This window comes from Centropristis striata, chromosome 8, assembly GCF_030273125.1.
Source record: "Centropristis striata isolate RG_2023a ecotype Rhode Island chromosome 8, C.striata_1.0, whole genome shotgun sequence".
NCBI classification, from domain to species: Eukaryota; Metazoa; Chordata; class Actinopteri; order Perciformes; family Serranidae; genus Centropristis; species Centropristis striata.
In genome coordinates, this window is record NC_081524.1 from 36,847,992 (window position 1) to 36,864,519 (window position 16,528).

Genomic DNA, 16,528 nt, shown 5'->3' on the forward strand with positions numbered 1-16,528 from the left:
ACTGCACAAACCACCACTAATACACAAGCACACAATATTTTCTCCATAGAATTGTTTGCACATTCAGATCACAACATATTCCATGCCACAACAGTTAGCTGTGGGGTTTACTACTTCTGCTCTCATGGGGTAAAAAGCTATGCATTTGTTATGAATCCGTCTGTTGGTGGCTGCTGCATTGACAGTGTGAAAAAGGATGGGTTAACGTTAAGCAATTTTTGAAAAAGGAGATAATATGAATGAATAACATATCATTTTGGGGTTTCGGACTGTTGGAATGTCAAAAAACATGTGAAGATATAGACATGGACTTTTTCTGACCAAGTGAATCATCAATTAATCATGGAGACAATCTGTAAAACAATCGATGATGAAAATAGCTCAGCTATCTCCACTTTAACAGCTTAGCTGTTAAAGTGGAGATTTACATCTGTATGTCTTTATCAAAGACATTAAGACTAACCTATCTTAACAGTGTCCTGCAAAACATTATTTGAGATTCAGAAAAAGGATAATCAAAAAATATAAACAACGTAAAAAAATATGTATGGTAAACGATGTCCGACAATGTCATTGTTTTTTAATGAATGTGAGCAGAGTTATTTTGACATGAGGTCATCTAATTCAATAACTACTGATAATGTTGATACATGGACTTTAACTGAGTGGTTTGAGATATCACAGAGAGCTGACAGCTCACTCTAGCTTCTCAGTACCAGCCGAGGATTCAGATCACTTCAAGACAAATAACCATTTATATTAACCCATTGAAGCCTGGAAAGCGGATACGTCGTTTTGTAGTATTTGTATAAGCTCTCAAATACTTTTTGAATTTCATTTCTATCTGCTACAGAAGCTGAAAAATCTATTATTCAGTAGAAGCGTTGACACTTCTGTTGAATTTCCAGAAAAACTTCAGTTTTTAGGGGCTTATTTTAAAATCGCCCAGAGGTTTTTATAGGTGTTTTAGGCGTCAATGGGTTAAGAAATTTGCAATAAAAATCTGGCAAAAAATAAATAAATGTAAAGCTGATAGTTGAATAGTAAAATGTGCTACTTGGCAAAAAATGTAATGCCCTAAAAACTACATAAACTCTGGTGATAAATGGGTGGACAAAAGATGAGTGCTAGTTCTATGAAGCAACATACTGTATGACTACAGCAGACAGATTTCCCTCAGTTAAGCCTTGGGCATTGGCTCTCCATGTTGAGATGATAAATCTATATTTCAATGCTATTTCCTGGCTGCGAGGTCACCAGAGGTACAAGAGGTCGGCACTCATTTGGCAGATAAAACACATTTGATTTATCTGACTGATGGTCCTTCAGTCACAGGTTCCTCAATGAGATCAAAGGGCAACCAGGAAGTGAGGAAGTGACCCTTTGAACCCATCTTCTTCTAGCCACCAGAAATCATTAGGGGATGGGACTGTGTGCGGCTCATTCAACTGTTTGGCTTGGAGGTAAAATGAGGCTTGAACTGGGGTTAACGGAACTATTCTTCCCTAAATGAAAATCCAGTCATTATCTTCTCAACAGCCTGTCACTCAAAACCTTCCCTACAGTTGGTAGGAACAATGGATGTAATTGCATCGGAGTGTTCTTTCAAGCTGCAGAGTGGAAGGCCTTAAATACACTACATTTCTCTAAACAAGATGTCCTCGTTGACCAATCTGAACTGAACATTTGGATGGAGTGTGGGGCCCACAGCGCTCTGGCAGAAGACTCTGCTTGCTACTGTGGGGCAACTGCTGGCATGTCGGAGAATAAATCTTTGCCAGAGGAAGAAACAAGAAATGATGAGACGAGTAAATGGACTTTTTAAACCCCGATGCGATTGTCTGGCATTAAAATCCATAAATTCTGCTGCCTGAGGTGTTTGGGAAAGTTACATGAGATGCTGCCATGACAAAGCCTGGTTCCAGACCTTTGAATCCCTGCCCGCATCTACGATTTGTGCAGTGATTCAAATAGGTTTGTTGTTGTGCCCACAGAGTGGGAGAAACATTAAACCTATCAAAGCTTTGTAGGAAGGATTAAAGATGTGGACTTCTTCTCCCTGCAATACTGATTCCAAAAAAGTTGGAATGTGTAAAAAAACATAAATAAAACAGAACGTAATCATTTGCTGATCCTTTTTGACGGATTTTCAACATAAAATTGTACAAAAATACATCTAATGTTCAAGCTAAAAAACTTTAATGTTTATTGTAAATATAGACCAATTTTGAATATGATGCCTGCAACATCTTCCAAAAAAGTTGATATAGGGGCATGTTAACCATGTGTTACATTACCTTTTCTCTTATCAACTACTAAGTAAGCGTTTAGGAACTTAAGAGACTAATTGCTGAAGTTCTGAAAGTTAAATTCTTTCCCATTTTCAGTGAGAGACAGGACTTGCCTGCAGACAGGCCAGTCTAGTACCTGCATTGTCTTTTTCCTTGTCAGCCATGCTGTTGTAACATGTGCATAATGTGGCTTGGCATCGTCTTACTGAAATAAGCAGGGACAATCCTGGAAAAGATGCTTTCTGGATGGCAGCATATTGCTCTAAATCCTGCATGTACCTTTGCACATGAATTCACAGATGTGCAAGGTACCCCTGATGCCATGGGCACTAAACCCATGGGGAAAGGGTTAGATTACACAACAAGAAAGTTTGTTGAAGAGCTCAGGACTCACCTCACACTGCAGTTTGTGGTCTGTAGTGGTGCAGGGAGCGTGCAAGAGACTGGTCCCTGATATGTGATGCACTGGAGAACGCAGAGAAAAGCCGTCGAAACGGAGCTCCGACACATTCTGATGCAAAAACACACAAATGAGAGAAAAGGTCACACAGCGGCCAGTTATTTTATTCTTTAACAAACAATGTAACAGTCTGTCATGCAGCCACCAAGCCTCAAATTAACTCACAAAAATAGTCATGGTTTGCTTTGTCACATGGCTGTAAAGTTAATGTACACACATTAGTTGTTATGCTATGTATGACACAGCCGTAAAGTGGTGATGGTTGTTCTCAGAGAGCCGTTTTATTCTTTTGGGATTTCTCCTTTGTTCCACCACTCTCCAACTGTGAAGCTTTTACTAACTGACTGACTCCCAGAGCCCACTCACTTCTGAAGGCAGCAACTTAGAAAGGTCACTTTCATGAAGGAGAAGCCGCATGCTTGCCTCAGCACACTGAGAACTCCGTAGACAGAGCAGAGATGACTGGAGAAAACTTCTGTCAGGCAAACAATAACATCGCCAGTTGACTGGGATCAAAAATGTAACTGGCCTGCAACTTTACTTCAAAAGTCGCATTGAGAGCGCATATTACTGTTTCCAAATGGCCAAAGGGGCTGCATATTTCAAGGTAGAACTAAACAATTGACTGGAAATTAATAACGACATGCATGAGACACAGAAAGTCAGAATCTGAATCTGAAAAGTTTTTGTTATAGACTACAGCCGTTTTTTGAGCCTCCACAACAAAATGTAACCTTCAATTATAATTTGATGGGATTGTTGCTTCGACTTCCAATCTCTCAGGCCTAAAAGCCTTTGAAAGCACATGGGTTATTTTAAAATTGAAATAATACTAGACTTTGATCTGAGGGCAACAAGATGTCCTCATTACACATGTTTTGCAAAATGCATTTAAAATAAAGAATTGTTTCTAGATATATATTTTAGATAACATCATAAAATTGCAAGTGAAAAATCTCAGCCTGGTTAAAAAAAACACCAACAGTATGAGAGATGAATGGAAATTCCACAGTGAAACAGATTGCTGATTCTCCCCAGAGAAACATGGTAGAATAGCAGAAAATTGGCCAATTCTGTCCAGAGACAGAAAACTACTGCACCTGCCAGAGTTTCTGCTTAATGAGAAAAGTGGGCGTGAAGTAATCTCCAGAGTAGCAACAAAAAAATGCTGTCAACTAACCTCAGCCTTTTTGCTTTGACACTAAAGGGCAGCGTGTGAAGCCTCTTGCAAGAATACAGGAAATAAAGTACACTGCATGGCCAAAGGAATGTAGACAAGCAGACATTACAACAATATCTTATCGGTCAACATCTCATTTAAAACAATGGGCATTAACATGCTGCCATCACAATATTTTCTGGAAGAAGATAGCTGCAGGTTTACTCTACAGACTGCCCTCATTCACTCATTCACATACACTTTCATACAGGTGGCAGAGGCTAAACGGTGCCACCTGCCACCATTGGGAATCCATTCACACACTGATGAACGCAGCATCCGGAGCCATTTGGGGTTCGGTATCTTACTCAAGGATAATTCAACATGCAGACTTCCCCATGGGGCGCCACTAGCCTGGCTAACACCAGACTAATCTCAAATGAGATCTAGTCTGGGAATCAACCGCTCATTTCTCCGTAGAGGAGGTGTGGTTTACGATCCTCCGGAGCCGTTTATTGGCCGCTTAGAATGTCTATCAAAAGCGTCTGTAGGTAGCTCTTAGCCAATCAGATCAGTTATACCAGATGACGTATGTAGAGCAACAGAAATGGATGTTTGTTGTGTGTGTGTGTCTGTGAGAGAGTGTTGCTGCTGCTTTGCTTCTCCAGTTCTCGCTTAATGCAAGATTTATTTTCACGCTTTATTCCCCCTCATGTCATTCAGCCACACACATCCACTGATTTTATGGGCAATAAACAAGCTGCTGCGGGTCTCTGGGGGCTCCGCTGTCCCCCGGCTCGTAGCCAGATCACCGGCGTTACAATAGCGGGGCTAATAGCTAATAGCCCCGCTAACGCCGTAACGCTACCGCTATTAGCCCCGCTACTGTAACGCCGGTGTTCTCGCTACGAGCTGGGGGACAGCGGAGCCGGCGAGAGACCTTTCGCCTTTCAACTTTTGCTCTAAACTATTTAAAACACCGTCTACAGCTAAAGAGTTTCGCGTCTGCTGCAGCCATGTTGGATCCGTAAGAAAACTACAAGCTTCCGTCTGCCGGGCAGTACGCGTCATCTTCTTGTTGTCCCTCCCCGTTCTGTGATTGGATCCCTAAAACAGGGCTAAGAAACCTCTCTGGTTTCCAGACCCTTTCGCAGTTCGAAATGAAATCGAGCGCGCAAGGCAGTCTGGGTATACCCAGGCGAGGGCACCACAGTAATATGTTTTTGTTTTTTTAAATCAGCCAGGAAGTAAGTTAGCATTTTAGCGACCTGGGGTCTATCCTCTCAAACTCAATGAGGATTTTGAATGGGTTTGTGTTAAGATGCCTGAAATAAGGTGTGTGGTTAACACAAGCTTGAGAGATGTTCGTGTTTTGTTGTACGAAATAATAGACATTAGTAAATACCCCCACTTGTACATTTTTGAAGTTTTTATGTGTCCTTAAAAAGACGGTTGCGAACAAGTGGCTCAAAAAGACGAAAGTGGTCGTCGGGGATATTAAACAATTTATTAGGCTACAGTTTTGCTAGCTGGTCAAAAATGCTGGTTGGCTTGTTGGAGAGCGTCTGAAGCTAACAGTAGTGACATTGAAGTCATGTGACAGTGGAGTAGTTTGCTATAGCATAAATTTAGCTCTTTACTTGTGTCAGCTGCATTAACTTCAGATATAATAACAGTGGGGTTCATTTGTGAAGATTATCCTGCTGAACAAAAGGTGTTCTTGGTGATGCCAACAACCGGGTTGGCCTACAAAAATGTTGTTTCATTTCCTCTCTATTCCATTTCATCTTAAGATGATGGATGGATTGGGTTGAGGTCAGGGCTGGGTACGGGCCTGACAAGTTCTTCCAAAACAAGATAGATAATTTACCCTTATATGATAACCAGATAATGTAATATGATAATGCTTTTAATTTCGCGACCTCTTGTCATTTTTTTCCTGAGCATCAGAAGTACTCTGACTCTGTCTATCAGTAATGAAACTCTGACTGCCACTCCAGACCACACACACTTCTATTTCTCCTCTTCATTTCTCCACCCTTAGCCACAAAAAGACACTGAATGAAACAGAAAAAACCCCGCATCATTCACACTTTGACAGATTAGTTGTGAATTGGCCCACACATCTCATTGAGTGTGGAGTTAACGCGTGCTCCCTCTCCCGCTTTTGATGCTGTCAGTGTAACATTGCAGAAACGCTGACACAGCAAAGGGATCAGCTAACTTTTGAAGCAGAATTAAACGAACAAAACCTATTTTTAACTTACACTACCAATTTATATTTCAGTTTGACAGCTTATCTGGACTGAATGCACTTCTTTGCAAATGTCCCTCTCCAGTCAGAAATGTTTTTTCTTACTATTAACTCATTGTGATGTCTGAACATCACTGTGCAGGATGATGTATGTGCAGAGTTTGCTTTCACATTCATCAGCTTAAATCTCTGCAGAGGTGCTGTGGAAACTTGAAGCTGGCGGCGTATACATACACAGACAATGGACTTGACAATGCAGACTGCAGAAAGAGACCTCATGATATATTCTGGAATATTGAATGAGGGTAAACAATGTGGAAAACTAGATGTAGAAGGCAAAGATTACATCATAGAAACCTCAGTCATCCTTTTTGTGAAGAGAACGAGCTTGTGTTAAAGCCATTATTCTCTCCAAATTGGACTTTTACACTTTAAATTCCTAACAAAGTGAAAGAACAGCAATGTACCTGCATGTCAATAACATCAGCACTGTCTTTTAAATACGGACAGAAGCTGCCCAGAGGCATTTACACTTGTCCTTGCCTAAGTCCTAAATAATCAATTGCAGCCGACTCCTCGGGGAGCGAGGTGAAGTCTGAGTGGAGCCGGGCCTGGGCGATCCGGGTCGGCTCTGCCAGGGCCACGGCTGCAAGACAGAGCTATTTCTCATGACCCTTCAGTGACCTCCAGTAATACCTCTAGACTCATTCAGCAGCAGGGAGAGACCCATCTCCTACCGAGTCAAAGATTCACGCAATTCAAAGGAAAATATGTGAAACTTTACCCTATGGCTTTGTGTGTGCTGCATTAGTAATTTCTTATGAAAAATGATAAGGGAACACACACTGAGGCATGAACCGGGTCTCCGTGATTAGCCCCGGTACAGAAGGTTCTTAAGGAAACACTGTTTCTCTGCCGTGTCTTGCTGAGCCCAGCTGGCTGTGTGCGCCTGCATACAGAGAACACTGCTCATAATAAAAAAGCTCTGGGCGTGCAAGCAGATCAGTTCAAGAGGACACTGCTTTTTCTCATGCCCTCTACAGTACTTGTCCAGCATACACATAGACAGGCTCAGAGTTGATAAGAGCAAGTTATTCCCCTTAACAATGAACACTCACAGAGCATATTGGCAAAAATCTGCTGATTCAATATATTGCAATACATTGCAATATTGTGAGCAAGGCCATATACAATCATGGGAAAAAATTATTAGACCACCCTTGTTTTTCTTCAATTTCTTGTCCATTTTAATGGCTGGTACATTTGTTTGGAGGACAATTATAATGATAACAACAAAAATAACTAATAAGAGTCTAATTTAAGAGCTGATATAGCCATTTTCCGTGGTTTTCTTGATAAAAACCAAAATCATTATCAAGAAAACCATGGGAAATGGCTATATCAGCTCTTAAATTAAACAACTATTTTTGTTGTTATCATTATATTTGTCCAAACAAATATACCTTTAGTTGTACCAGGCATTAAATGAACAGGAAAGCAATGAAAAAACAAGGATGGTCAAACAATTTTTTCCATGACTGTATTACCAATTTCTTTATCTAATGTTGGGAAACTGGAATAGTGTCAAGAACATACCGCAATTTTCCTAAAATCAGATTTTTAAAAAGTTTTTAACTCCCACTTTCAGCAGTGTGATCCTCATTTGTATTTAACATCCAACAGCACAGCCCTGCTTTTTCTCGAATCTATCGGTGTCTCGTACTCGGGTATATCAATATTTTTTTACATGTCAATTTTCTTTTAATGCTGCTTTTCAGTGATCAATCACACATGCACTACTTCAAAAGTCTACATACAGATTGATACAAGAAAGACACATAAATGTTTACTTTCTTCTCTGTGGCACAAAATAGCTGTCACCCACAAACACATTTTTCGAAAGGTCTTCTTGTTCCTGACAAATAGCTTTATCATACTGCTGAGCCATCACATATTGGTCACACACACACACATACACACACAAACACAAACACACAAGCTTATTTTTCCTCTCTGTAATAAACCAGCCTCTGTGCCCCCAGAGCCCTGTGTCATCATTACCCTCTCCTCTGTGTTTGCAACCATTATATTGTGTGTTTCAACAAAAAATAATACCACTGGGCTGCTCTCAAGGTTCAACTGAGCTAATGTTTTCTCCACCTCATCTTCCATCTTTCTACATTAAGTCAAGAAGACAAAGAGAGTTAAATAATGCAAAAATAACTGTAACCTGATTGTTTCTCCCACAGCCTTTGCTGAGCTCCTCACCTTCTTCTCTCTGATAACCAGGCCGCCCCTCCACACTTCTCTATGGTCGATGCAGCTGTGAAGGTCAGCAGGCTCCACCAGACTGCCACTCAGGTACGATGCTGCTTTCTGCCACCTGGGTGAGAAAAAGATCACTCAATGTCCAGAACAGAGGAGCTTTGAGAACTTTTAATTCCTGTAAAAATACTAAATATCATACTCAAGCAAGCATAACATCAGTATAGTGCTAATTATTAAAAAATATTGTTGACTCTTCTAACCCTCTAGTGGTAAAGTGGGAGCGCTTCACAAACAACACTGCTGCATGTGCTGCATTTTGAGCAATTTCCCATCAGATTTTTTATTTTGTGGCATACCGTAATAAACTAATAGCCAGATAGTCAACAACCTGGAATAGACTGCACACTTAAGGAAGAGTCAGTGAGTAAGCCAGCAAGTGATTAGGAAGTCTCAACTCCCCAACCCAGAGAATGTAATGGCATCCTCTTAACCGAAGGGTCGGCAACCTTCACTAACAAGAGCCATTGTTGCCCAAAAAAAAAAAAAAGTAAAAATGTCGGAATGGAGCCACAAACATATTTGAGCCTTAAAATTAAGATAAAACAGCCTTGATTGAAGTCTACATTAACCTACCGACATTACTAACAGGTCATAATGAGCAGTTATTAATATGATTTTGTCAGAATGCAGCGAGGACCCAAGTTCATATGAGAGGCTGGACACTGAAGACATATCTCAGGAAGTTTGGAATCAAAAGCTAGCCTAGCTAGGGAAGGTGCTGGGCCGTAGATTTGGTAAGCTATGATGCACATTTTAGTTGACTAATATGTTAAATAATAAAAAAATGTTTTAATGCCATCTTTAAGCCACACAGTTTTAAAATTGAATAATACAAAATGATATGGGCCTAACACCAATAATGAATTTAAATTAAAATGTGAATAAATAACCGTTTTTATTTTGTGTCATTTTTTGGTCAAAGCCACATGGAGCCACTGTAGATGGCATGAAGAGCCACATGTGACTGTTTTCTATTTCATCAAAATAACTTTATTTTATATGTCTAATCTAAAATATTGCCAAAATTAAACTGTTCACAGTAACCAGACCCTGTTAAAAAAAAATAACATTTCATTCTGCACTCCTCAGGACAAATATAAAACCGTGCTGAGACTTGAAGCTGAAACCAACAGTCACATGACAAAAATTCAGTGAAACAACTGAACTATAGGCTGTTTGCACAGAGGAGAGAGGAGAGGACAAGCTTTCAGAAGAGCTTGTAAAATTGTACAGTTCAATATCAATATCAGTTTAATGTGTATTGCATGTGGAGCCAACGCTCGGAAAATGTTATTTATATTTTCCCTACTTTTTAATGATTGGCATTATAACTGTTATACTGCGGTTGATGAGAGATGTATAGCTAACACAGTGGTAACTCATTATTTTTCATTTTATTTTATTTTCTTATTCGTATTTTTATCTCTTATTTTTATTTATTTTGTTGTATTCCTTGTCTGTGTGCTGTGCTGTTTGTTTGTTTCCTTTTTTTGTGTTTTGTTATGCAAGTGTTTTTTGTGGGGAAAAAAATAAAATATAAAAAAAATAAAAAAAAATAAAAATAACTGTTATACTGCACAGAAGAGGTGCATGTTTGAGGGTTTTTTTTACTTTAGGAAGGTTCTTGTGTTCGTATATTAATTAGTTTCAAAGTGTATTTGTCATTTATCTTGTGCAAGTTATAAAATGTAATGCATGTTTTTTTCTCCTTACCCAGTTGTGTGCTGTGTGACTATGGTGATCTTAGCAGCATGCCAGCAGCATAAATGTTTAAGGGCTCCCAGCAGAGGCAGCAGCTCTTGAATAGGAGGGGACTGCTCTGCATTGCCCAACACCAGCACATCCAATAAAGCTTTACCTGAGGGGAGGAAACGGGACAAACCAAAGAGGAATTCATTAGACATTTTCTTTTTTTGGCCCCACAGAATTTCATGAGGGGTCAATGAGCAGGGCAGTTCCACAGACACCATTTTTTTTAACAAGTTGGGTGTTTGCAATGTGAAATATGAAGATTTTAGAAGAAAAGTTGGAAGTCCGTGGTGACACCGGCTCCTCGGGAGGTTAACAATGGAGGGTGACTGTTCCTGAACTCCTGCGGAGGTGGTGTGCTAACAAATGTTCTTTAAGTAAGTGAGGAATCACTGCAGGAGGCATACTCGAAAAAGAAGTAGTCGGAGCAGAACCATCACTTCTTCCCAGCGGTGAGTGCATATTCATGAAGTACGGTAGGCCACCTCTTCTACAAGGCTGCAGCAGGCAGATTTTTCAAAACATAATTGCCTAAAATTGGACTGGATTCTTGTCACACAGCTGAGGAGTTTGGCTTCAGTAAAGAGGATTTCATTTCTTGTAGTTAGAATTTTTCTGGCAAAAACAAAACTCTCACTCGAGACATTGTTTTGTGCAGCAAACTAACTTCTTGCTCTGTTGCCCTATCAGTAGACTAAACGTTTGTTAATCTCCTTGTGAAAGAAAATTGGAGGAACTGCCAAGCTGTGCTGTACAGACAATCATAACAAACAAAATCATCTTCAATCATCTCAATTTTAATACATTTAATGTTAGTTCTCAGTCATTCTAAAGAGATATACTGTTAACATCTTCACAATAGACAAATACTATTGTATACCATGACTCACAGTTGCTCAGGAAGGTACCATATATCAATAAAGTGAGTGCTCAGCAGTACCTGGAGGTGGAAGCTTGTCTGACAGTAGATGAAGTCCTTCTGCAGCTTCCTCTAACAGCCTGTTCAATAAAAAGATAAGGATCAATTCAAATAGCACAACTTGCAGGCCCAAAACCAAAAAGTAACACAGACTTTGATTCTTTGAATGAGAATGAAAAAGATGATTTTAAATAATGTCTTTGTATCCATTTGTTTCTCTTATTACCTGTAAATTAGCAGTTTATCTTTTGATTTGGCTTTATAATATATATAAAAAAAGATTAAACATAAAATTAGTTTCTTGCATTTGCTCACTAGAGGGTCACATTCAGTATGATATAATTTTTTTAAGTATATCTTTATTAGTAATTATGTTTCACAACTTATTCACATATACAACATTTTCTCTTTTTTTTTGTTTGGGCCAGTGCGTCAAATATTCCATGGGTAAGAGGTCAAATATTACCTTATACCCAGTATGATATAATTTAATATTTTGTGATAATATCAAACTATTATGAGCTCACATAGATGCATCAGACCTGCCACACTGAGCAGAAAAAGAAAATTGCCTCATGAAGAAGAGAAATGATCATCTGTTGCTCACTCTGTCAGTGTCAGCTGATCCACTGCCTCCTGATTACTCAGAGAAGTGAGACATGACTCCACAGCAGTGGGCTTCTCCTCCTCACTGTCACTCCTCTGGCCCGTCCCCAGCTCCTCCCAGTCGGAGCTGCAGAACTACAAAACATGTGATATGGATTCAAGTAGAAATACAGAATCCCAGCCCATCTTTTTCATGATTCTGTCAATAGTTTGGAGGCAAACATCCTAATATGGCTTCTTGAATGTAATATTCCCTTCTTTGTTTACATGGACTTAATAAAAAATAATTAATAAGCACTTCTACTTGCAACTTTTCCATGAGTTCAGCTGGTCATCTTATGAGTGGATTAAACAATACCACCAACTGAAAATCACAGTAATATCAACAGTAACAGTCATTTGATGTTGATAAGTAGCTATAAAGTCATGTGTCTCTGTAGTTTTCCTGGCAGTATGCAGTAGGGTTGTCACGATACTAAAATTTTCAACTCGATACCAATAGTGAGGAAAATATTCGATACTCGATACCATTTTCGATACCACAAGGATAAAAACAAAGACCCCAAAATTTAACAGAAATATTTTTATTAATAAGAAAAATGCAAATGAAGCCCGGTCTGATCTTGTTGCAGTGAAACGTCTGATCAGAAAAGAATAAATGTTTTGTAAAACATTTCCAAATGTATATTGTATTTAGTCTATTTTTAATTGATGTTTACACGAAGTACTGTTACCAAAAAATGGTTGAGCATTTTTGTGTTTATTGTTAATTTTAAATATCTTTTAAATTGTAGTGATATTTACTGTAAAAATTAACATAACCACAGGTTAAATATTTATAATAAAAAACAGTTGTGCAAAAAGAAACTGCAACTATGATAACAAGCTTCAGATACTCGATACTTTTGAAACGTTTTGACAACCCTAGTATGCATATCACGGCTATGAAAATCACTTTGCATCAATACATAATGTGTCAAAGACAAAGATCAATAAACAGAGTTGCATGTATGTGCTGTATAATAGAATTATTGAGGACACTAAGTCGTCACCACTACAACAGCAGCAACAATAGTAATGGTATATTCCATGGTAAGGTGAGCAAACGGTCAGCACTTCTCCACATTCACTCCCTTTCTCACTTATTTTCTAGGATTTTGTGTTCTAACAAAAATGTTGTGTTGCAACAAGATAAACAACCATTTCCTAATATATACTATAGCCTGGAGGGATAAGATTCATAATCTAAATTAGCATACTTAGTGCTCACGTAACTGCCTCAAGTATTGAAAACTGATCTATAATTTATCTATTATTTGAACAGTTTCTAATCCATGGATACATTCCTCATCCATGGACAAAGGCATTTATTGCATTACAAATGGTTCTAGAGACATATATAGGCACTTGTGCCCAGTCTCTTGCAACATAAACCATGTTTATGGCAACACTGTCTTGAATCTTGCAAATGTCTCACCTGCGTAAGTCCTTGGCAAGCCTGAACAGCAAAGTGCCACCTCTGAAATGATGGGCTGCCACTAAGAGAACAAGCTGCGAAAACATGCAGAGGGAGGATAGAAGTGAGGAAACCTGTAGAATAACAACATCTCCTGTGTGGAGGTCAGACAGGGTGAAAGCTGCTTCATTTACTGTACCTGGGAACACAGAGACCCCTCTCACTGACTCATGTGTTGAGATGTCCACAAGCTTGTCATGTATCTGCTTTACTGGCTCTAGGGCTGTGAATTAAAAAAATATATCAGTACTCGGGCTTCATCACAACCAGACTTCTGGTTTATTTCAGATGAAAACAAATAAATAACATCTCCTGTGTTAGCATGGGCTAGCCCATCATTAATTTAACGTTACATACTGAAAACAAAGGGGAAAAGCTCCGTATCGTCACACTGTTAAAATAATCGCTTACGTCATTTTCTGTCAAAATTGTTTTTTTTGCCTAAATCATCTCCTCATAGCCACCTATGGTAAAATCACCTCCATCCTCAGTTGATCAGATCATGATTTTACCCCTTTAAGATCATCACTTCTTTGACAATTTGCCACATTCATAGGCATCAGATAAGAACCCAGCAAAGAAGAGCTAGAGGAAGATTGTTTAGTTATCAGTTTAGTTCATCAGTGTTTTATTGTTGACACTAATATTGGGAAGACTTTATTTTGAAGGTGTCTACATAAGAGTGACATGAGCGTGTCATAAACATGACATGGGATGTGTCATGAACATTAATGACACTTTGAAGTGACATTAATGCTCATGATACTTGTCATGTCATGTTTCTGACAGCCTTGTGTGACTCTTATGTAGACACCTTCAAAATAAAGTGTTACCATATCTTGCTTAAGTCACAAAGGCATGTTCAAAAATCGATTATCTGTGTTGTTGTCCACACAATGCTGTTTCCAAACTTTCACTATTAATAATATCACCACACTGTTAAAATAATCGCCTATGTCATTTTTTTGTCAACATTTTTTATTTTTGCCTAAATCATCTCATGACGCCGGCCACCTATGGTAAAATCACCTACATCCTCAGTTGGTCAGATCATGTGATTTTACCCCTTTAAGATAATGGCCTATGTCAAGTGTGTGACTTAAGCAGATTTATTATGCCTAAGTCAAAATAAAATGTGACTTAGGCAATTTTTTAACATGCCTTTGTGACTTAAGCAAGATATGGTAACACTTTATTTTGAAGGTGTCTACATAAGAGTGACATGAGTGTGTCATAAACATGACATGGGATGTGTCATGAACATTAATGACACTTTGAAGTGACATTAATGCTCATGATACTTGTCATGTCATGTTTCTGACAGGCTTGTGTGACTCTTATGTAGACACCTTCGAAATAAAGTGTTACCATATCTTGCTTAAGTCACAAAGGCATGTTCAAAAAAATTGCCTAAGTCATTTATTTCTCTTAAGTTACATCATTTACACCAGGGGTCTCAAACTCGCGGCCCGCGGGCCAATTGCGGCCCTCGTGACGATATTTTGTGGCCCCCACCTTGATATGAAAGTTTAATGTGAGTTTTATATGAATGGCACTTTACTGTGTTGTGTGTGGAAGGTCCCTTTAATTACTTTTTTTTGGTAATTTTGTGTCTTTAAAAAAAAATTTTTGTCTTTTTTGGTCATTTTGTTTCTTTTTTAAGTAATTTAGTTTTTTTCTGTCATTTTGTGTCTTTTAAATCATTTTGTGTCTTTATTGGTAATTCTGTGTATTTTTTGGTCATTTTGTGTGTTTGTCACTTTGTGTCTTTTTTAAGTAATTCAGAGTTTTCTCAGTCATTAGTTACATTTTGTATCTTTTTTGGTCATTTTATGTCCTTTTTTAATCATTTTTGGGTCATTTTGATTCTGCCTCCCCTGGCCCCCAGGTAATTTGAGCTTGAGACCCCTGATTTACACACAGTGTTATTATACTATGCCAATAGCCATGCTTTGTTACATCCCTTTTAAGTGAAATGATCAATAAATGTCATATGTTACACTTTTGGTGACGTTTTTTGTGTTTCCTGCAAAACTTGAAAAAATGAGTTAGGCGATTATTTTAACAGGGTGACGTCATGTTGCTCTCATTTTATATGCAAATTTCTGTCAGTTAACAACTTTTAAGACTGAAGCTACGAACGTTAACTAACGTTCCGTTAATGTCCGTTAAAACTGGAACGTTTCTGTAACTGTAAACTTTTAACTGTTACGAGCATGTTAAAGCTATGAATGTGTAAGTTACACACATTTAAGCAACTGGTTAACTAAACTTGTTTTAGCAGCACGGGCGGTAGCAAAGTAGTTGAGCGTAAACTTACATGTATACTCCTCCGCCAGGTTATCATCAGTTTGGCAAAATGATATAACCAACACGTAGCGATCCATGTCTTGTAAGCATTAGTTTTCTCAAGATTAGTGTTTGATCGAGGGAAATATCGGTCAGTTGTGAACAACAATCTTTCGCGCACTGTCAAATTTCCCACCGGTTTTTTTTTCTTCTTCTTCTGTAATCTGTATACAGACCACAAAGCGCGCCACCGCCACCTGTTGGTCAGTGGCTGAACTACCACAATCCTGCTATAAATCAGATGGTGAACATATCGCCACCCTGTTAGAATAATCGCCATTTTTTCAAGTTTTGCAGGAAACACAAAAAACTTCACCAAAAGTGTAACATATAACATTTATTGATCATTTCACTCAAAAAGGATGTAACAAAGGATGGCTATTGGCATAGTAATAACACTGTGTGTAAATTATGTAACTTAAGAGAAATAAATGACTTAGGCAATTTTTTGAACATGCCTTTGTGACTTAAGCAAGATATGGTAGCACTTTATTTTGAAGGTGTCTTCATAAGAGTCACACAAGCCTGTCAGAAACATGACATGACAAGTATCATGAGCATTAATGTTACTTCAAAGTGTCATTATTGTTCATTACACATCCCATGTCATGTTTATGACACGCTCATGTGACTCTTATGTAGACACCTTCAAAATAAAGTGTTAACATATCTTGCTTAAGTCACAAAGGCATGTTCAAAAATTGCCTAAGTCACATTTTATTTTGATTTAGGCATAATAAATCCACTTAAGTCACACACTTGACATAGGCCATTATCTTAAAGGGGTAAAATCACATGATCTGATCAACTGAGGATGTAGGTGATTTTACCATAGATGGCTATGAGGAGATGATTTAGACAAAAAACAAAACAATTTTGACAAAAATGTCAAAATTA

At 38.4% G+C, this 16,528-nt stretch overlaps 1 protein-coding gene across 1 annotated transcript in view; it reads right to left on the minus strand.

Moving 5' to 3' along the window:
- The window catches only part of mtbp (MDM2 binding protein), a 39,667-nt gene extending 23,907 nt beyond the window's left edge, over positions 1-15,760 (minus strand). The window contains exons 1-8 of the mRNA XM_059340166.1: positions 15,603-15,760; positions 13,422-13,505; positions 13,244-13,317; positions 11,768-11,901; positions 11,182-11,240; positions 10,206-10,350; positions 8,433-8,547; positions 2,686-2,802 (exon numbers count right to left, since the gene is read on the minus strand). Of these exons, the coding sequence (XP_059196149.1) occupies positions 2,686-2,802; positions 8,433-8,547; positions 10,206-10,350; positions 11,182-11,240; positions 11,768-11,901; positions 13,244-13,317; positions 13,422-13,505; positions 15,603-15,669 (795 nt within the window). The 5' untranslated portion in view covers positions 15,670-15,760. The remainder of the gene's footprint in view (positions 1-2,685; positions 2,803-8,432; positions 8,548-10,205; positions 10,351-11,181; positions 11,241-11,767; positions 11,902-13,243; positions 13,318-13,421; positions 13,506-15,602) is intronic.
- Between the last annotated feature and the right edge of the window lie 768 nt (positions 15,761-16,528).